A 22808-nucleotide genomic window follows, 5' to 3' on the forward strand; every position below is an offset into this window, starting at 1 on the left:
TGACTTGCACACTGCTGAGTTCTTGCTCTGTCTTCTCATGGCAGAAGAACCCTAGGAGGTTTCCTTCCTAAGAGCAGTGACCACATTTATAAGAGTTCCTCCTTGGTGCCTGATGACCTCCTGAAGGCCCCACTTGCCAACACCATCGTCTTTAGGGGTTGGGATTTCAATATACAAATTTCCAAAGGACATAATCAGACCACCACAACTAGCAAACACAAACTGGGAGTAGAGTAAATCTTGGGGCAAACCATATTTATCTGAGGAAGTCAACAGAAAAGTTTTTTAAGTAGGGACTCCACCTACCATGAACTGTATCACATATGCAGATTCTGATATTTTTGGCAAAATGTTGAAGATAGGTAAACCTAATATACCTTTATGTATAAAAGACTAGTTGACTGCCCATGAAGACAACCACTAAGTCACCTTCTCAAGCTTGTTTCTGAAGAGTATCAACAACTAGTCCTTAGTCTCAAACACATTCATCACCTAGGTAAGTGTTCAGGAACTCACAGATTAAGAACCACAAACCACATCTGTGAAACTTCTCTTCTTCTTAGATTTAATTATGTACATATTCTGGCCTCAGATTTTGAACCTAGAGTTTTCACACTTGGGAAGTAAAATTAGAGCAAAGTGAGATGGAACCATATGAAGGTTTATCCCCCTTAGTTATATTTATATTACTGAAACCAGGTAAAGGTGTAGTCCCTGTATATTAATTTTCACTGCTGAAAAATTCTCAGACAAAATATAATGTTTCACAAATTACCTGATGAATCTTTTCTTACTAAAGTTGTATAAAATTGAACTGAGGCTGTTTAACTAGCCTTGCCCTTAATTTCATCTTACTATAGTTGATAACTTCAAAACAAAACGTTAAAAAAAGGTTATGACCTAAACTCCTAGTAAAATATAAACACAAAAAAATTGGAACACACATAAAAATACACCAGTAACACAAAGTAAGGCCGAAATATACTCAATGCAACATTTTATTGTATTTCTTAGCTGTGGTTCCTTCTTTTCCCTTATCTCAGCTAAGGGATAGTTTAAGAAAGACTTAGTTTATAGAATTTTTTATGAAATTAGATTTTCATTTATACATTGAAATTTAATTTTTCATAAAACTCAAAACTATGGGTTACAATGTATGACTTTTGACAATGAAACAACATATACAATCTATTTTGTATAGTAAAGAATAATCTACTTATTTTACCATTAAAAGTTGTCTTACTTGAGTAAAAACACTGTCAACAAATACATCAAAACTTTCAACGTTAAGGAAATTGAGTATTACCTAGCACAGAAGTTTTTCAACTACTAATCTTACAAATTCAAAATTACTGCTCAAACCCGTATTCTAAAAACTGCATTTTGGAAATGCTTTTATTACGATGGTGGCAACATAAAATGATGAAAAGAATATACAAGTTACCAAAATTAGTATAAAAATACACATGGCTACATATATCTGAAAATAGCCCCTTTTCTTGACTTCAAATGCAGATTTCTTCTTTCCTTAAATTTTATCAAAAATCTCAGGAGACCATCTAGGTAACTGGAACATACAGAAAGACTCTGTAAACAGACTAGTTGGAACTAGGGCTTATCACAGTCTACGATGATAAGGCAATTTATTCAAAACATCCATTAACTGGAAGTAAAGTAATCAGAGTGGGGAAGGCATCTCTTTTCTTCTTTCTTTCCTCCCACTGTTTTAACAGCAGATATTGTGATCTTCTACCCCTAAGTTCCAACACATTAAAAGAACAAAGTGTTAACATTTTACTGAATATAATTCAGCTTCATCAGTTTTTTATACAAATATAATAAATACTTTAAAACAATGAAAACAAATCAGTGTGCCTTAAACTACATTCATGCTGAATGAAGTTTTATTCTTCTTAACAGGTGATGACCAAGATTCAAACTGTAGAACAATCCTCAGAAACTTTGCGTTCAATTTAGATCTGTTAAGTGAAAAGAACATCAGGTCAATGGAAAAAATAATTCTTATAATACTGCATATAGGACCCCCTTAGACTATCTGGAAAATAAATCCTTGAACAAAAATTCTGTACACCAACCAGATTTTTTCTCAATTCCTGTCTGTTATCAGTAAATCTCTATGAGAACATTAGATGTTATGCAGCCTATTCTTAATAAAGTTTAGCATCTCATTCTTTCCTTTCATGCTAGTGATCAGAGACTTTTTGTTTTGGAACTGGGAACAGACATGGGGAAGTAAAATTCCCTTAAGAACGACAGAAGTGTGGTACTAAACCAAATTCTTCTCTGAGTCAACTTAATCATAGGATTGAAACAAGTATATCACCTGGCAAAATGACTCTGGAAAAAGTAGGACTGAGAGGTAATAAACATAAACCTAACCAAAATATTCAAAATAACACAAATTCTTTTAATCACCATTGTCTTTAGTTTCTTTCCCAACAAGGCTGCTTAGACACAGCACCAAAGGAAGTGTTGGCATAGATTCAGAAAGGTGTTTTCTTTTTCTTCTGAGGGAAGACTTAATTCTGTGGCTGGGTATTCAAGCATTCACTCTGCTTATATTCCTAGCCTTCAGCCCCGGCTCAGCTGTCAACACGTTCAAGTCTCTGTTAGTATACTACACAACTGTTGCATTTTACATTCTTGCCACGGAAAATAATTGTTAGTTCTACTGTCAAAGTATTAATTGAGCCACAAGAACTCTCTGGCAAAACTGAACAAAATGCTAGTTCAATAGAGAGAACAGCATTTCTAAGAAATCTGTTGTCAGCATTAGAGACCACCTATGCTACAAAGATGTCATCAAACAGAATTTGTTCAATTACTGGATTCTTTCTTCTTATATGAGCAGTTTATAGAATTTCCGATTTGTAACTCTGATTCATAAAACTGGGACTTCACTTTTCGAAAATACAGCTGACTGATTTTTTTTTCAGCCACAATTTAGCAGACTTGAGATGCTCATTTTAGCATTTACATAATTTATAATCCCAAACGTATAACAGACAATGACAGAAGCATCATAAATAAATAATGCAAACTGAAATAGTTACGTCAAACTTTTGGACCTTCTGATAGCAAAAGTGTAACAGAAAAAGTAAAAAATATTTAAAAACAGAACAATATTTTTTTAATCCTTTTTCATTTCCTATTTCTGGGTGATGGTTCACTTCAATTTAAAATTCTCTCAATTTCTCTGAGTGTCTGAAAATGCTCTTAATAATGATGTTGGTGACTGAAAGACTGTGAATCTTTTCTTCTTGAAAAGCTTGGTTAATTGTGCTGCACAATCCTCGTCAGGAACAAATGCTCTAGGTATTCTAAAATTCCACCTTCACATCCAATAAAACACTAATTAATATTTTCGGACTTTTTGTTTCTAAACTATACTTTTAATGCAGAGCTACAAAAAAAAAAAAAGGCCTAATAAGCTTGACTGGAGGTAAGCTCGATGGTGGTAAGCCATACCACCATCCCGATTACTTAACATGAAATTTCAAGAAAATCAGGATGAATTTAACATAAATATAGTAACAGTAGAACAGTCAGGCATTTAACACTCTTATTCTCACCGTTTCATTACTAAGAAAAACAACCTTTTTTCCACAAACTCCAAACCAAGAGTTTGGCCAACAGTGATCTATGACAAATAAAATAATGTAACCTCTAAATACACAGGCAACATGCCTCCGTTTTACGGCTTTGGAGAATATTGTAATTTCAATGCTTCAGCAAGTTGGCTTAAACATGATTTTCTTCTTTTAACATACAAACAAACATTTTATTTGGGAGACGGCATATTTTTTAAGCTGTCTGCTAAACTTCTTAATAGCTATCGCTGTAGACATTCCTACCTAGTAAGTTATCATTATGGAGTATCCACTGTCAGAGCTAACTGAGCTTTTCAAAGAAAGAAGGGTTTCAAGAATTACAAGGTTTCTCAAAGTTTAAAAAGTCTGACTAGAGGGTTTCTGAATACTAATGAATATTCAAATTTATGGATAAGTCTCAAAATATATTCAATTTAAGTGTTCAACATTCTGAGATCAAAAGTAAAGATCTGACTACCTTCATAAACAAAACAATCAAAAAGCCACAAGGTTCATCCACTACTTACATCATCAGTGTCTTCATCATCATCTCCAATGTCATCAAACTGGATTTCGTCATCATCTCCAGCACCAAAGGTATCTGTTTCATTAATTTTTGCTAAAAACACAGTAACATATATATATAAAATCAAGATGTTACTAGGTGGATTGCCTACTAAAAGAAATAATACTGAAACAATAAAGAATACTAAAACACTGAACTATACAAGAAGACTCTTATAAGTAATCTTCAATTCAACCATTTCATTCCAAGAAAAATCTTCCTAATCTTCCTACAAACAACTCATCACACAAAGCAAATTCACACTGAAACCTCCAGAAGTTCACTGCAAAGTCATTACAATGAAGAGTATACGCACTATAATTTTATCTTGTTCAAAAAACTACACGTAAGGCAGGCTGGCTCTAATTACACTAACTTAGTAGTTATTATATTTCTGAAGTATCTTTCAAAAAGGGCTTGTATGCATGTTAACAACTTACCCTTGGCACGTATAAACTTCTCCTAAGATAAGAACATCCACTTCACCAACCATTGGATAACTAACCAAATGAATGTAACCACTGGATAGACTTACCAAATCAGTCAGAAAAACTTTCAAATCATGCTTATCCCTAAGCAACAAAAGTAAGAAAGTATTGATCTGATTTCCAGATATCTTAGTATTTCTTAAAAGGCCAATAATTTCATCAGAATTTTCATGGTTACTCAAAAATCTCATAATTTTATAATAAAATGCAATGGAGTAAAGTAAATCAAATAAAATAGCTTCCAAGTTAAAAATGTGAGCTTACTATATTGCCTCTTTTATGTTATTAGAAATTTACTTTAATCTTTTCACGTTTACTACAGTAAGAATGCAACACTTTTGCCTTTAAGAAATAAAAGGGGTTATCTGTTAAAAACACACAAACCCCACAAAACTCTCTGGGATAGTACTATGCTAAGTTAAACTGAACATTGTTTTCTATAAAAATCAATACAAGTACCATGACTGTTACCCTCATTTAGCTGAAGACAGAGCATCTCTTAAGAACAGTTTAAAACACTGTAACTAATGTACACCTTTAACAGATATTATACACAAGTCCAGAGTTTACAAACTTTTACACTCCCCACCAGAAGAACATTTATTAGGAAGAGAATTCAATTTATTACTAAATTGTTAATATTTTAAAGGATATACATACTTAAAGCTAATTTAAGCACATATGCAAAAACTATGTAAAAGAGACAGAATTCTGTCAAAACTGCTTCACCTAAACACTAAGACTGTCACTGTAAGACAGGGAAATGTAATAACTTTAACATTAATTACCATGTTCTGGAAGCTCACCATAAGCCTTCAGACTTCTAGCTTCATCTGCATTGTACTTTAAAATTACATCAGCTTTGTTATCCTTGGAGAATAACAAGTAACCAACAAAACAGGTTATGCCAAATATCATCAGTTGTCTCATAAATTACTTTCTAATTAAACACACTAAGAAAAAGCTCACTGTTCTGTTACAAATTCTCTGCTTTTCTTCACCTTCCTTCTATCTTCTTTAAAAAAAAACCCTTGGCAAGAAGTTTGCATTCAAATAATGAATAGCCCAGAAAAATTACTTATAGAATTCACTTTAATAAAGAGAAAAGAGGAAAATAAGGGGGGGAAGGAAAGAAAAAGTAGAAAAAGAGAAAAAGATGCAATGTGGTCCTTGGCCACACTGTAATTCAAACTGCAAGTGGTATTATTACCCAAGAAAATTAATAAGCCTTTCTATAATCAGTGGTTCTTAGGGTAGCTTACCTATTAGAATTGTTTGTGGCACTTTAAAAAGATAACCTTATCTCCTGAAAATTGACAGACCTGAGGTAAAGTCCAAAAATCTGTATTTAAAAAGCTCTTTTGGGTGTTTCAGACGCAAATATCCCTGAGAACTACTGCCCTAAAATGTTCACATTTCTCCATTGTAAAGAATCTGAGTCATTTACAGAAGAAAAAATGAGTTTGAATGCTGACAATTAACCTAGAAAAGACCTAAAGAAAGGCAACTGAAATCATCACAGTGATGCAACTGCAATGTAATATAAACCAACACTTCTCAAACTGTAATGTGCACACAAAACATACAGGGATTGTGTTAAAATTCTGATATTGACTCAGTAGATAGGAGATTGGGCTAATAACCTCTTAACTTACTTCCAGATGGTGGTGATCCTGCTATTATCTTTAGATTACTGTGAGTAGCAAGGATATGTAATTATTCACCAAAGATTAAGAATCAGAAGAGCTGTTTGTAGCTATCACATTAATGTTAGAATATTAATCCCTTAAGAATTGTGGTTTCACTGTCCACAAAACAGAGAATTAAACTGGGAATTAATAACTATTCTCTCCACTTTGGGGGTTTATATAAAGTTAAACCAAGAAAATAGACATGAAAATGATACATTTTTATGGACAGATTACAAAAGTTTTTATTATAGAATATTAAAAAGGAAAAGACTATCAATGTATGATCCACTTCATAAAAGAAGCAAATTCAGTAAAGTTTCAGGTTATCAAGTCAACACAAAAATCAGTTATGTCTGTATAAACTAGCAAGGAACTACCTAAAAAAGAAATCAAGAAAACAATCTCATTTACAATAGCATCAAACACAAATACTCAGAAATAAATTTAACCAAGGAGGTAAAAGATCTATACACTGAAAACTATAAGATACTGATGAAAGAAACAAATAAACGGAAATGTATCCCATGTTCTTGAACTGAAATAATTAATACTATTAAAGTGTCCATATTACCCAAAGTAATTTAGAGATTCAACATAATTCCTATAAAAATTTCAGTGGCATTTTTTTTCACAGACAGATAAAGTTATATGGAACCACAAACACTCCAAATAGCCAAAGCAGTCTTGAGAAAGTACAAAGCTGGAGGCATCGCACTTCCTGATTTCAAAATACAGTCGTCAAAACAGTAAGGTACTGGCATTAAAACAGTCCTGTTGACTAATGGAAGGGAATTGAGAACCGAGAAATAAAATTTTGCAAAAATGGTCAACTAATTCTTAACAAGGGAACCAAGACAACACAGTGTAGAAAAGACACTCTTCAATAAATAGGATTGGGAAAACTGAATACTTACATGAAACTGGACCCCTTTCTTACACCAAAAACTGCCTGAAATTAACTTGAAATAGATCAAAGACTTAAACACAAGACCGGAAGCCATAAAACTACTAAAAGAGAACAGAGAAAAGGTACTTGATGATTATCTTGGCAATTGTTTTTTTGGATATGACACCAAAGGCGTAAGCAACAAAAGCAAAAAGGGACAAGTGGAACTACATCACTCTAAAAAGCTTTTACACAGCAGAGGAAATCATCAATGAAATTAAAAGACAACCTACTAGATAAGAGAAAATATTTGCAAATGATACGACCAAAAAGGGATTAATATCCAACATATATAAATCCTGCCATTTGCAACAACATGGATGAACCTGGAGGGCAGTATGCTAAGAGAAATAAGTCAGACAAAGAAAGACAAATACTGTATGATCTCACTCAATATGTGGAATCTGGGCTGCGCGTAAACTCATCAAGGATCTGGAAAGGTCCTAATCTCCCAGCTCTGAGTGACCCTGCAATTCTGCACAAGCATGAAATTAAGGCTAAGAGAGTATTACTGCCTGGCTGAGTGTTAAAAGGTATGCCCCAACATGCATAGACTCCATATGCAAAAGCTGGGAGGCTTACTGGTTTTAATGAAATCTCACACATGGGCTGTTTGCTAAGATAACCAAGCATTCAATGACCACACACAAGAAAAACATACAGACCAAACAGAATTTGTTTCAGAAAACAACAGCAAACAACAGCAAGAACCAACCCTGGGAGAAGAAATCTGATTTCCAGTCTTGCCACATTATATTTGCACTTTCTAGTTCTCAACAAAAAAATTATCAGACACACAAAGAAATAGGAAAGGGTGGTCACACACAAGAAAAGAAGTCATTACTAACTGTTGCTGAGAAAACCCAGAAGTTTTACTTAACAAAGACTTTACATCAGTTACTATAAATATACTTAAAGAACTAAAAGAAACCATGTCAAAAAAACTTTGTCAGAATATTTCACTAAATAGAGAAAATCAAGAGATGCAGATTATTTAAAAAAATTAAAATTATGGCGATGAAACGTATGTTAACTGACCTCAAAATGCCTCTTTCAATCACAAATAGAACAATCATGTAAAAAATCAACAAGGAAGGAGAAGACTGAAACTTTACAAATGAGTTAGACCCAACAGATATCTATGAAAAACTTGACCTGATAATAGAACAGAGACAGCAATCATTTCACTCACAACGTAATTAAACACAGATGATGGATGCGATAGAAATCAGATGGATTTCAGACACACAATGCATATAGAGTCTAAAGGCTGACATCATAGAGGGCAACTATCATGTTCTTTTCTAAGCGTTCATCTCAAATTTATAACATACACTTAAAAAACAGTTTGTACTGTAACTACTGAGTGCACGTCTTATCCTTCTACTATACAACTGTAAAAACCCTTTTGGAGATTGGAAGGTTTGACTTATTCAGCTGCATCATCCAGAATAGTGGTTTACCAAACGTGGATTTGAGACCTCTAAATTTTAAAATAAAATAGTAATTGGGACCCTGACATAAAATTACTAAATTTTTGTTTTGACGAGTAAGAACACTAATAAAAACCACCATCATATACTACTGTTCTTATTTCACAAAAGGTAATTTAAAAAAATATATTTAACAAGCAAAATGGAGGGGAGTTCCCTGGTGGTGCAGTGGTTACTACTCAGCACTTCCACTGCGGTAGCATGGGTTCAATCCCTCGTCAGGGAATTAAAAGCCTGAAAGCTGCAGCACAGGCAAGAAACAAAAAAAAAAAGGAAAGGAAAATGGATAACTTAGCTATGTGAAAAACACCATATAAAACGTGCGTATCTTCTCATTTCACTACAGAACAGTGAAAAAATCAGCCTGCACCAATAAATATTTCACTGACTGACATTTGGGAACCATAACCCCTGAACACCTAGCACAATGCCTAGAATACAATTGGACATTAAATGAAAGAGGACACGCGGGACTTCCCTGGTGGTGCAGTGGCTAAGACTCTGTGCTCCCAATGCAGGCGGCCAGGTTCGACCCCTGGTCAGGGAACTAGATCCCACATGGCACAACTAAGAGTTCTCATGCCGCAACTAAAAAAGATCCTGCATGCCAAAACGAAGATCCCCCACGTGGCAACAAAGATCCCGCCTGCCACAACTAAGACCCAACGCAGCCAAATAAAATATAAATATTCAAAAAAAAAAAAAAAAAAAAAGAATGAGGACAGAATGATGGTCTGTGGTGTTTATCCAAAATTATGAGAGAATATTTACTGCACATGATATTTAAAATAAAAACAATACTAACCAGTCTTCCCACAAAACACATGTATCATTAATCAGTCATGGGAATTATTCCAAACAAGGTATATCCTATAGTCTTGAATACAATTGGACCTTAATAAATTTTGACAACAGAATGGTGAGAAGTCATAATTGGCTAGGACTGCTTAAATATGCTTTTATTGCATCTTCTAAATATTAATGACTTACTAAATACAAGCGCACTACAAATTTAAATGTGATTGTTACCTGATAGTCTCGAAGACCAACCAATATAATGTCTGAGGTATTTATCCAAACCTATGAAAGAAAATTTACTGTATATTATATTTAAAATAAAAACGAATAACAGAGTGCTATGTTAAACCATTCTTCCTACAAAAAATATGTACTATTCACCCAGTGTGGAAAATGTATTTACTAGGAAATAGGGAAAAACTATAGAATATAGTATACTGTGGGTGTGTGTGTGTACACATGCGTGTGTGAGACAGACTCTAGTTATAGTTACAGTATATTAAGAAAAAGCTATAGTATACAGTTTGTGTCAAATTTTCTATTTTAGGATGTTAAAAATACATAATTATTTTATTTCAACTACCTGAGAGTTTAAAAATTACAAAAACATAATTATTTGTCAGGTAAATGAAAGACTTTTCATCACCAATCACTCCTGAGATATTTAATTATTTAACATATATGAAAATCAGTCATCTACACAAATACAGCCATCCAGTCACCAATCTACATAAATACAGGACCAAATCCCACCATCAATTGGAAAAGAATGACTTAACCGACCAAATATATTTTTTAAATAAAAAAATTAGAGTTGAAGGAACTTTTAAACAATGTGATCAATAAATCCGCCTGAACTACTAAAAACTATGATATAACATGTTCCAAATTTTCCTAATATCGTGTACAGCTGTTTCCCCCAAACCAAAATCTTAACCAAGGAACATATACTATATTTAATTAGCAATTACTTTAGTCTCCTTTAATCTTAAAACAATTCTCCAGCTTTTTTTCTTTCTTTCAAGGCATAACATTTTTTTAAGAGTCCACATCCTTTGTTTTATAGACTGAATCTGTCGAATTGTTTCCTCAATAGTATACATTTCTGGCATAAATCCCACATAGGTGAAGCACATAATTCTTTGTAAATATAATCCTCTATTTTGAAAGTTATCACGGATCTTCTATTATTTTATGTATTTAGATTGCCATATAAATCATTATTTTTGAAGTCTTTGGGAACTCACAAAAATGACTCGCTTGGCCCATATATTATCTAAAGCAGAGTCAATTTTTTAAAAGGCAAATTTTGTATTAAAGTAAAATAAATCTCCATACCTACCTTTTTTCTCAATTTTCCTCTTATATGACATAACCTCTTCACACCATCAAAACACATTGCTTCCAATCTTCCATTTCCCAACATTTTGATTACCTGAGCATATTCTTACGGAGGAAAAGAAACGAAAGAAAAAACTGTAAAATACTGTTTAATTTTTCTTAAAATGTAACAATTGATATTAAGTTGGTAACTTCACTTTTACTGCTAACTTTGGATCAAACCGTAATTTTTTTACAAAGAGAGAAGAAAGGCTTGTTCAGCGAAAATTTTAAGTATTCCACCATGTGAGAGCTGTCTGAAAGAGACATATGATAATCTTATCCAAGAAAATGAGAGCACACTTCATCTGCTGAACCATTTCTATAGCCTCTTCCAGCTATGCTTATATACTTTACCCTCTTATTTTTAGAGCAAATAAAAACCTACAGAAGTCAAGTAATTTATCCAAGATCACAAATGCCATTTCCATGGCAAGTTATCTCCGTTATTAGGAATATTTTAATTATCCACTCATTTCGAGTACATCAGTTCAGGCTTGGTCCTCATGACTGCATGCTCTACCTTTAGACGTCAAAGTGGCTCATTCCACATTACACACTGTAATGCTGACTTATAAACCTCTCACAGTTGAATAACAGCCAAATCTTGGTTCTCCTTTCCCTCAGAAACTTTAATCATAATAAACAGTAGGTTAATTATTAATAAACTTTTGCTTGAGAATACCTTGGTGATTACTGTAAAGGTCTTAAAAAAAACACAAATAATGTTCCAAGATAAAATGCAAATGTTTAAAAAAAGTATTTCTAAGAGTATCCTCAAGAGGCCACCTGATTCTACTGCCACTTGAAAACACTGATATAAGCATTAGCCAGTATGTGGCAATCTCTTCTAGATTTAAATGACAAAAGCAGGCATGGGAGTAAGGAGAAAGAAACAGGTAATTAATATAAAACCTTCACACTACTAAACTTCTTCCTAAGGACTAACATCACAGAGACCCTGGACTAATTTATAATTACACTGAGGGGTAAATGAGATCTACACTGTGGGGCTGGTAAGTTGAGTCTCTTTTACCGCAGGCCAATGAACCTAGCTTTACTACTCAGCACTTCTTCAACATCGGAGAAAATGAGAGAGAAAAGAATTTAAAAACTGGCCCTGAAAACAAACTGCTAATGTAAGGAGACACTATGAAGGCTAAGTAACTGATTATCTTTAGCCAGACAACATGTTTCATACAATTAATAAAGATGCTGATTTTCTAGTGGCTTGCAGTATGGCATGAATAACTACACAGTTTTTTTATAAAGTGCAGGAAATTACTAAAACAAATGGAGAAATGTGAATGTAGATTATACACTGGGTCAGCAATATCCAGCAAAATTTTTCCATTGAGGGAAAATTATATATCTGAATTGAACAATATGTTCATTGATAGCTCAAAATGTAATTTCAATTCATTTCAATAGCCACACATGGCTAGTGGCTACCATGAAAAACAGTACTTACTAAGTAACAGTATAATCCTAAGGTTAAATTTCTAGTGACCATTCTACTGTAGTTATGCAGGAGAAAGCCCTTGTTCTTAGGAGATATATGCTGAAGTATTTAGGGCTAAAGTCTGTAACTGTATATAACTATATCTGCTTATAAGAAAGTTAAAAAGGTTAGTAAAAATTTTCATGTACATATACAAAGAGAAAATAAATACACAAAGAAAACTTTAAAAACTAGTGAATCTGGGTAAAGCATAGATGGGAGCTCGGTGTACTCATATTCCAACTTTTCTGTAGGCTTAACTTTGTTTTTAAAAGGAAAAAAGTAAGTGCTTCAGTCAATTTATTTTACTCATTTTAAATTTTAGTCTGCACTTACTTAAAAAGTCAGTCAACAATTATCAGTTGTTTTATTAAATTTTATGATCGTGTGCTAGTGGCACTGGAGTAGTGAGGGTCTGATAGTCTTGGGATGTATTTGTCATACTCTACTGAATAATGTATAACATTACCCACTATTACACTAGAGTAGGAAATTTTCAGTGTTGGCAGCCAGCCTTACTCTGCTCTAAATCCTGAAATTCACTCTCACTTATATCACGCTTTTCCACATAGAACAAAGAAAACTATGTTTACAGAAATGCCACCAGTTAATCCTCTATCAGAAATAGTATCCAATGGGCTACTCAATGGACAAATTCTGAAGAAGTATGGGGTATTATAAATGAAGAAAGGCAACTGTTCAGGATTGTGACTAACACCCATTTCAGGTTAAAGACTGAAATTCACATTATCAAAAAATGACATTAATAACTTCAAAATTCTTACCTTGTCCATCTTCTTTAAACACTAACTCTCTTTTTTCAGATTCATTCTCATTCTTACCCCTGCGCCTGTTTTTACCTCCTTTACCTAATTGATTTAAAAAGTGAATAAAAAATTAAGTGTAATTACCTATATAATATCTTACAAACTAAACTTGAAACAAGCTAAAGTAAGACTTTAAAATTTATAAAAACAGAAAAGGAAAAAAAAAATTACCATTTAAAGAGCAGTACAATATTAACAGAACTCTATGTAAGATTTTTAAACTTTAACCTAATTTGGTTACCCAATAGTTACAATTTGTCAAAGGTTTTCTTTTAAATCCCTTACCGGATAAACATATTACCAAGCATATACCTTACTTTGGCGTTTAGATTTGGATTTTTCTCATATAAAACTACTTCTTATACGGAAGTATAGAGAACAAAAATCCCATTACCAGGGACAACTATCAACATTTTATTGTCCATGCTTTCAAATTAAAATCGGATTCCGTACAGTCTCTTCTACAATTTATTTTAATCCCACTCAATAATGTGTTTTGCGTGACTTTTCATGTCAATTGAACAATAGACTAAGATGAACATTTTAACAGAGTAAACTTAATTCCTTATTTTGGTTACTTCTAATGTTTTACTGTTATTTAATAAGGCTGAGTTGAGATTATCCTACAAACAAGCGCCATAGGATAAATTTATAGAAGCAGAATTTCCAGGATAAAAGTTATGTATCCACCTCCTTAAGACTTCTGCTGAAGTATATTCATTTATACTGCCATCAGCAAAGAAAGACTATTATCTAGTCCTCTGCTACAACCATACCATGCTAAAGATTTAAAATCATACTTAACTGTACTTTTGACCTTTTGCTTTCACTAAAATTTAATGTATTTGACTATAACATTAACTTTAGTTCCTTGTGAAACTTTCTACTACATAATCAAGGAATTAGGCTACTTCTTCATAGCATTTTATTACCATTCCAAAACCTACGCAAGAGCACCCATTTCCAATAGATGGGAGAAAGGCTGTGACAGATAGTAATAAGGGACCCATGGGAAGAGTTTGAAACAAAAATCCCGAAATCCCGAACAGAATTTAAAATGTGCATCTGCCACTGTAAAAACTGACACCTATCTTCTTGAATGCACCCTCTACCTCCTGGGGCAGCCTCACATTGCTGTGCTATACTAAAAGGTAGGTGGTCTTCACAATTCCCTGACTTATCTGGACTCACTATCCTATACATTAAGGACACATCATAACTAACTTCCTCAAAAGGGAAAAAAGTGTTTATTTCAAGATATAAAACATGCCAGAACTTCAAAATACACTGGAAGCTCCGTTAGGACAAGGATAATAATACCTGCTTTGCTTACTTAGTCATATATCACAGTTTCCCAGTTTTTCAAATAAACCAAGAGTAGTTCCTATATTTCTAAATGAATGAAAATTTAAAAATCATATGTCCTTAGTTTGGCATAATACTTCAATAAAATGTAGATTTCCTGGAAGTATTAAAAAAAAAAAAAAAAAGAAGAGGCACCTCCCTGGTGGTGCAGTGGTTAGGAATACGCCTGCCAGTGCAGGGTTCACAGATTCGATCCCTGGTCCGGGAAGATCCCACATGCCGCAGAGCAACTAAGCCTGTGTGCCACAACTACTCAGCCTGTGCTCTAGAGCCTGCGAGCCACAACTACTGAGCCCACACGCCACAACCACTGAAGCCCGCGGGCTCTAGGGCCTGCGGGCTGCAACTACTGAGCCTGCGGGCTGCAACTACCGAACCCATGCGCCTAGAGCCCATGCTCCGCAACAAGAGAAGCCACCACAGTGAGAAGCCCGCGCACCACAATGAAGAGTAGCCCCTACTCGCTGCAACTAGAGAAAGTCCGCGCGCGGCCACGAAGACCCAACGCAGTCAGAAATAAGATATAATAAAATAAATTTTTTTTAAAAAAAGAAAAAAGTGATGTCTTTAAAGGGTAGGAGCATCTTACCCCAAATGTTCTTCTTAAGTGGGTCAGAGGATGGGTTTTTGTTTTTTTTTTTTCCTGATTTAAGAATGGATTTCTAAAGAAAACAAGCCGCGTGAGTAAAGCAAAAGTTATTCAACATATGGTCCAAAGTAATTTTATATCCTTACTTGCGTAACCTTCACTGACACTATATTCACAGGGCTTTTGAATTTTCAAATGAAGAAAAATATCTACAGAGTTTTATTTCTACATTACTAAACTTCACCTCAAAAATTCAGGAGTCCTAACAACAGGTTTCAACTAAGTAACCTAGAAAATAACAGATTGGTTTTACATACACAGATTGAAACATCAAATTCAGGATGATCATCTCCAGAATGAGAGAAAGAAAGGTGATTTCAGAGAGGTACACAGATGGCTTTAACTGAAGGTATGTTGTAATTCTTAAATTCAGAAGTATAATTTCCAGGACTTTAGTCTGTATTTATTAACCATACCTTAAAAACCCCTTATTTTACTATCAAGTAATAACATCCATTTAAAATTGTCTTTTGAAAGAATTGAAAATATAACAATGTATTGTATTCAATACAGATATTGAATATTTCAATATCAGTATTGATATTGAAAGATAGTTCATCTTTCTTTCTAAAACTAAGTTCAGGCAAATTTCACAGATCTCTTCCTTAAATCAGATGTTGTAAATCAACTATACTCTAATAAAAATTTCTAAAAAAAATCAGATGTGATTTGGAGATATTCTCTGATGTGCTCTTACTCAGGCATCAGATAGTTTAAAAGTCCTACAGAAGGAGGGAACTTACTATCTAACTTCCTAAGGATGGAGTGAAGCATAGGAAGACAACATTAACAAAAACTTATTGGACATACAATAAGTGCCAAGTTGTAGTAATCCAAGATTCATAAAACAGGTATTATTCCCTTTAGAATATACAATCTAGTGAGGGAGGCTGAAACTTCATTACTAGAAATTCAGGTGGCAACAAGGTATTTATTGAAATGTACTGTTATTTGTGAGATAATCATGAATTATATATATAAGGAAAAAACTAGTATAAGCCTTATCTAATTTACCGAACATACGGTTAGAAAGACAACCCTACTGTTGCAGTGAATAATTGGCAGGAAAACACTTGCTAGAGAAAGAATCTGTGAGCTGGTTTGCAGGCCGCAGAGAGCAGTGAACTCAACAGGGCAAGCAAAGAACTGTGACCAAGTATCTCAAGGCAAAGTAAGTGGTGAGAGCTACAAAGAGAAAATGAAGTAGCATCGGTGGAGCAAGCGGTTAAGTAGAAAGGAGACACAAGTAGATATGGGTGTCAAGAATGAATAATGAAGGGAGACTTCTTGTGGACTGTGAAATGTGGTGCTATGCTGCCCTCTTTGCCCTTATAGTTTCCTAGGAGGCACTGTAAAGAGATTAAAAATGACAGAATTCAGGTCTCTAAAAAGGAGAACTTCTTTAAGGAGTGACTGTCCGAGGGCTCTGCTTTACTTAGGTTAGGACTCCCATTTTGGAAGTTCCAAGCAACGTTATTGTCAAATCTGATAATTCGTGAACGGTTTGCCTCAGAATAAAGGTGGGTAGAAATATTTACTACCAGAATCTATGTCATGAGAAAAGAAGGCTGAAAACTTTTGTAAATGTGTAACATACCTTGTAAACAAGAATGTTCAAGTTTGTGACGGAAGGGGGAAAGTAAACAGGCAGAGATGAACCTAAATACGTAACAAGCTTTCACCTAGTGTTTACACAGAAGCAATGTCTTCACCAACAGTCCACAAAGAAAATACGTACGAAGATTTAATGGTCGCAAAAGCAAGAATCACTGGTTAAAAACTGTTCCTGGTCAGTCCTGGGAAGGGCCGAACGCCGGAAAGGCCAGGCGGCCCAGGAGAGGCTCTCCAGGTTCGTGACGCGCCGCTGGTTAGCCTGCTGTGAACCAGGAACAAATTTTACACTCTCCCTCTAGAGGCCCTTAGAATAATGGCGTCGGTTGTATAGCAACGTGAGCAAAGTGGGAGGGAGCTAGGAGTAGCTTCCCAGCTCCCGTCCCGACAACGAAGTCCCGCTCAGAGACACCAGCCAAGCACGAGAAGGAAGAACTACCACCGCCGCGAGTCACTGCCGACGACACCAAGCCGAGCAGAACCATGGTTCTCGGAACCCAAGGCGTTACCTTTATTCTTGGGCATTGCGGTAACTGCGACCTCAGCGTTTCCAACTGGGTTCCGGTGTCGGTGGCGCTGCCAGGTAATCCTCCGAGGTGCCGAAAGAAATTAGTAGTTGCAGACTCCGAACACACAGCTCAAGCGAGATCCGCAGGCAGCCACGCTTACTGGGAAGCAAATGGCTGCGCAGGAGGCTTCACGGCTTCCCCATCCCCCAAGCTCGACCTCTCCCCGCCGCCCCCCCTACTGCGCAGGCGTAGCCCACAGCTACTGACTTCCCGCTGCTAGAGAAAGTGAGACACAGTGTGGGCGGTTCCAGTAGGAAAAGGTGAATCATTCGAGTACCAGGCCCTGCGCTGAAAAGAGGAGGAATCAAGTATAGAGTACGCCCACGACGTTATCCTACTTGGAAATCACCCGAGCTGTCTCCTGCTCTTGAATACACTTCTGCTACACTGTAATAATTGCCTTTTCCAGAAAATTTCTTGACTCTTAACTTTTATGTTACCTGTCTTCCTTTTCAGAGAAACAAATTCCAGAGTGATGCTTCTGTAAGAAGTCTCTGCGTAATACATGAAAAGGGTGGAAAAACCAGTGAGAAAAGGGTATGTATTTCTCAGAGGGCCTGAAAAAAAGGGCATAGGTTCAGAGACAGGAACCTCTTGAGGTTCGTTAGAGATCTAACTCTGAAACATTTCAGTGCTCCAAGGCAGGGGCTCTGGGTAGTAGAGGGGTAGAGCACCAAGAGTGTGGCTCCAGTGTCAGGGCTGGAAGCGGCTTCATCCTGAGTGTGGAGAACTGCTTCCCCAAGCTGCTTAAGAGGAAGGAGTGGGAAGAGCCCCTGTAGTTCCTCAGAGCTCCATCATTGAGAACTGGGAGGATGTGAAAGGCTGGTTACAGGGTCAAGGTGTCTGAAATGCCTAAAGTAACAATCTCTTTATCAATCTCTGCCTCTTGGCAAAAATAGCTAAAACTAGGACTGTTTTGTTTTCACTTAGGAAAAGAAGGGAAAAGTCCACTTCTGCCCATTAAAAAACTTGAGTTAAAAGCTACCCAGGTGGGATCAACATTTAAAGGAAGAACAAGAATTCAACAACAATCTGAAGTCAATTGTAATAGTCCTGAACAGGTTCATCAGCTTTTGTGTGCAACGCTGAATTTTCTTCCAACCAACAGGCTTTGGAAAATCCCTAGGAATTTCTCCATGAAGTTGCCTGGTGACTGCCTGCGCCTGATCATATGATAAGTTAGTGGGCTCATCTCCCAGTTGTAATTATAGAGACCTTTGAGGACCTTCCCAATTAGCGGTTTTTGTCTGATGCTAGGCCTGGCCTTCACAGCGTATGATCAGCTGATGTAAGTCAGAGAAACCAGGTTGATAAGTTTGAATGAATATGTTAATTTCATTAACAAATCTATGAGAGTCTTTGGTTATGTTAGGAAAATCTTTGACTATGGCTTGCGGTTCAGCTTTCGTCCAGGGAGAATAAGAAATTAAGGGTTTAGCGTCTGGATCCTTAGAAGGCTTAATTTTAAAGGGACAAGTTCCAATGGGTACAGAGGAAAAGGGGGTGGGGAGAGTTTCAGGGAGAAAGGAAGTTTGGTAAGAGAATTAGTATAGAGGATTTGAGGGTATAGGGGAGGCATAGGTACAAGAAAAGGAGGAAGATGGCACGGAGGCAGAGCCTGAGACAAAGAAGCCAAGGAAGAGGACAGTGAGGCTTTGGAAACCATTTTATCTGTCTTTATCATTTGCTTGCCTCAGTTAATCTTAAAAATCTCATTTTGCAGAGAGGAAATTTTAGACTTCTGATAATGTTCAGAAGCTTCAAAACACCAATCAAAACAAGCACTCCACTTTAGTTCTGGAAATTTTAGAGCCACTGTAGTTCCAATTCAGTTTTAAGCAAATTAAGTTAAACTGAACTTTTTATTAGTTGTTCATATTGTTATCAGGGCAGGCCAGATCTAGCATTGGATGAAATCTGCTAAATGAAAAAAATCGGAACGGTCTCTAGAATTATAACCTGAGACCAGCTCACAAACTTATTATATAATCAGGCTCAGGCAGTCACCGGGCAGCTTAATGGAGAAATTCCTAGGGCTTTTCTAAAGCCTGTTGATTGGAACAATATTCAGGCTTGCACACAAAATCTGAAAAACCTATTTATGAATATTACAATCAACTTCAGACTTTTTTTTTAAAGAAAATTCTGTTCTTCCTTCAGATATTGATTCCATCTGGGTAGATTTAAACTCTATGTTTAATAATGGACTGAATGAGAATTGTTTTCCCCTTGTAGTAAAAAGGACTAGGATGGAATGAGAAACTATGTCCACGCAGATTTAGTTAATCTGGTAAACCAGCTCTCTCACCTTCTAGGTAAGTCACCTAAAAGCAACACTGCTGAAATTCTTCGTCTTCAACTCCAGCAAATGAAGTATCCTAAATGAAACAAAAATCCCTCTAGTTTCTACTATTTTTGCAAAGAGGCAGGAGATTGAAAAAGAGGTGGTTAATTTAAGCATTTCAGGAGGCACCTTGACCCTGTAACCAGCCTTTCACATCCTCCTGAGGCAGGAGATAAGATGGGCCCCAGATAAGATAAGATGGACATTTACAACTGGCCTCCTGTTTGTATTTCATAGGGCAGGAAAAGTGGGCTTCAGGCCAGACACTTACAGCTAGCCTCCTGTTTGCATTTCCTGAGGCAGGAGATAGGTGGGCTCCAGTTTAGGCGTTTACAATCAGCCTCCTGTTTGCTCTCCAGAATGGAAGTAATTACAGAAACAGGGTAAACAGTCAGGCTTTGTCTTTTGCGGATGCCTTAAGATAACAGTCATGGCAGGAACAGAGAGGGGCAAAACCTTCTTTGAGTAAAAGTCAAGGGATCTCCGCGTCCCCGCTCCTTGGGGCAAGGGAGACACTACACATGTGCAGAAAGACTCCTTGGGGTCAAAAGTCAGGGAACAACTCCAGGCTGTGGTGACTCTTGCTTCTCCCAGATGCCTGTGCGTCGGGGTCCGTCTTGGCTGAGAGGTGCGTGCACACCTAGGGGAAAGGTCCTGAGACAAATTAGCCAGGGCTGGGGTAGGGGTAGGGGTCGGGGGACAAAACAAGATGACTGGCAAGAAGGAAGACAAAGACCTGGAAGAACTGCCCTTTTATAAAGAATTTAAGAATTTCCCAAAGGCGCGACTCTCTCTCTGAGTTTGCCCATGCATCTTTCCGCAAGTACTTTGCTTTTCCAATAAATTTTTACTTTTCTCTTTACCTTCTGCCTTCTCACCTGAATTCATTCTCGAGTAGGCAGGCAACAACTAGGGATCCAGGCCCTAGCCGCTGGCCCCTGTGGTTAGGACTCCTGGTCTGGGGACTGAGATCCTGCTGCAAGGTGCCGCTTACTGTTGCCTGCGTCCGTAAGTCAATCCCAGTTCTCAGTGATGAGCTCTGAGGAACTACAGGGGCTCTTCCCACTCCTCCCTGTTAAGCAGCTTGCGAAAACATTTCTCCGCTTCCAGCTCTAATTGACACTGGAGCCACACTCTTGGTGCTTTACCCCTCCTCTACCAAGAGCCCCTGCCTTGGTGTACTGAAACGTTTCAAAGAGTTAGATCTCTAATGAGGCTCAAGAGGTTGCTGTCTCTGAACCTATGCCCTTTTGTTCGGGCACTTTGAGAGACACACACCCTTTTCTCACTGGTTCCTCCACCCCTTTTCATGTATTAGGCAGAGACTTTACTTAGAGAAGCATCATGCTGGAATTTCTCCTCTCCAAAACAGAAAATAATTCTAGAATTGACAGTAGTCATCAAAGTTATCAACCAGGTGAATTAAGTGACCCTTTGACATCTTTTATTTGTTCCATCTCTGACAGTGTTAAAGTTGCTTTTGGAAACACTGATCATTTGTCACTATTGAATCAGCTACCACCTGTCCTACAGGCAAAAATCTTCAACTGATGTTGGCAAAATTTACAGCAAACTTCCCAAAAAGATTCAAATAAACCCCTCAATACCTCTTCCCAGAAAAGAGTTAATAAAGAGGTTCTTCAAAACATAAAGCCCATTACAGAAGACTACAAGACTCAGGATCTTATTATATCTTGTAATAGCTCCTGTAACCCTCTCGTATTATCAGTAAGAAAACCTAAGGGCCAAGAATGGAGGATTTTTAGGACCTCGGAGCAATGAATAACATTGTTATCTCTTGACACCCTGTGGTTGATACTATGGGGCCCTGTGGGGTTCCTGGGCACAAAGGCCTTTCTGTGTCCCCCATTTCTTGATTACAGGAATTAGGCTTCATTCAGCCTCCATGACCTTTCTTGTGTTGCAAGGAGCAGTTCAAACAGTTGCTAATTAGGGAGGCGAGGGGATGAAGAGACAAAGGAGGAACAGTCAGGGCACAACAGTGCTGCCTTGGGGCAGGGTCCTGGTTCACCTCAAGGGATACACATAACAATATCTTTGAGCTGTTTTGCAGATGCTGAAACCCCCACCAGGTGGGAGAAGTTAACTGTATGCTGCCCACAAGCACACAGACCCCAGACCGGTTGGAACCATAAGGTTGATGGCTCTGACTGCCACTTACCTCCCCACCAACCAATCAGAAGAATGTCCACGAGCTGATCACACCCTCTGTGAACCATTGCTATAAAACTCCTCACTACCCCCTCCAGGGTGGGACAGGCAGTTTTGAGGGCATGAGCCCACTGTGACCCCCTTTGCCTGGCAAAGCAATAAAGCTCTTCTGTTCTGCTTCACCCAAACTCTGTCTCTGAGATTTAATTTGGTGTCGGGGTACAGAGGCCAGATTCGGCTTCATGGTTCCCAACCTTCTTTTTACTAACATTCCTTCTCACTGGAAGTAAGTTCTTTGGGCTTGAGCAGAGGAAAATTCAGCATAGAATTGGGTCGACAGAGTCCAAGTTGACTGAAGTCAGGAGGGTCAACAAAGTTGAACTTCATCATTCCTTAGGTTCCAGTTAGTCTGGTGATTGAGCCCTAGAGGATCCTGCAGCTCAAGAATATGCTTCAGACTAATCTTTACCTTTGAAATAGAAAGGGGAGCCTGTACAACTGATACTTTGTCTCTGGTGTGGTTAAGTTCTCTCTCTGCCCTGGTAGTACCTGTTTGTTTTTACATTCTTTTGTTCCCTTAAAATCATTAACTGATGAGACCTGTTCTTCTGAAAGGACAAGTATTGGGTTCAGGCTTAGATCACAAAATGACTTAGGCCTAAAATGCCTTCTCTTACATCAAGAAAGGCATGCCTGATTCTCTTTGTCTGGTGACACCCTAACCTATCTGCCTACCATGCCTCAGGGTTTTATTAAGAGTCCTTATTTCTCACAAATTCTGAAGGCTGATCTGGATAA

General features: G+C 36.9%; 1 protein-coding gene across 3 annotated transcripts; it reads right to left on the reverse strand.

Moving 5' to 3' along the window:
* Positions 1-980: 980 nt before the first annotated feature.
* LOC137757646 (eukaryotic translation initiation factor 1A, X-chromosomal-like) lies at positions 981-17652 on the reverse strand. Of its 3 annotated transcripts, none has more exons than XM_068534254.1 (7): positions 17435-17652; positions 13259-13342; positions 10935-11038; positions 9824-9874; positions 5471-5534; positions 4139-4230; positions 1891-1979 (listed from the first exon to the last, which is right to left on the reverse strand). In XM_068534254.1, the coding sequence occupies exons 1-7, from the start codon at positions 17448-17450 to the stop codon at positions 1974-1976; spliced, it is 417 nt and encodes a 138-aa protein (XP_068390355.1). In that variant the 5' UTR covers positions 17451-17652; the 3' UTR covers positions 1891-1973. The 3 variants fall into 3 exon arrangements, with proteins under 3 accessions (XP_068390353.1, XP_068390355.1, XP_068390354.1); XM_068534253.1 differs by having other exon boundaries at positions 5453-5534; XM_068534252.1 differs by lacking the exon at positions 5471-5534 and having other exon boundaries at positions 981-1979.
* Positions 17653-22808: the final 5156 nt, after the last annotated feature.

The sequence above is a fragment of the Eschrichtius robustus genome (assembly GCF_028021215.1).
Source record: "Eschrichtius robustus isolate mEscRob2 chromosome Y unlocalized genomic scaffold, mEscRob2.pri SUPER_Y_unloc_1, whole genome shotgun sequence".
Taxonomy (NCBI): domain Eukaryota; kingdom Metazoa; phylum Chordata; class Mammalia; order Artiodactyla; family Eschrichtiidae; genus Eschrichtius; species Eschrichtius robustus.

What these genes read in the sequence shown, in the direction of transcription:
- LOC137757646 (XM_068534252.1), bottom strand. An exon ending in GTTTAAAGAAGATGGACAAG is followed by an intron (nt 11,039 to 13,258) that starts GTAAGAATTTTG and finishes TTCCTCCGTAAG; the next exon opens with AATATGCTCAGGTAATCAAA. An exon ending in GAGGAAAATTGAGAAAAAAG is followed by an intron (nt 9,875 to 10,934) that starts GTAGGTATGGAG and finishes TTTCTTTCATAG; the next exon opens with GTTTGGATAAATACCTCAGA.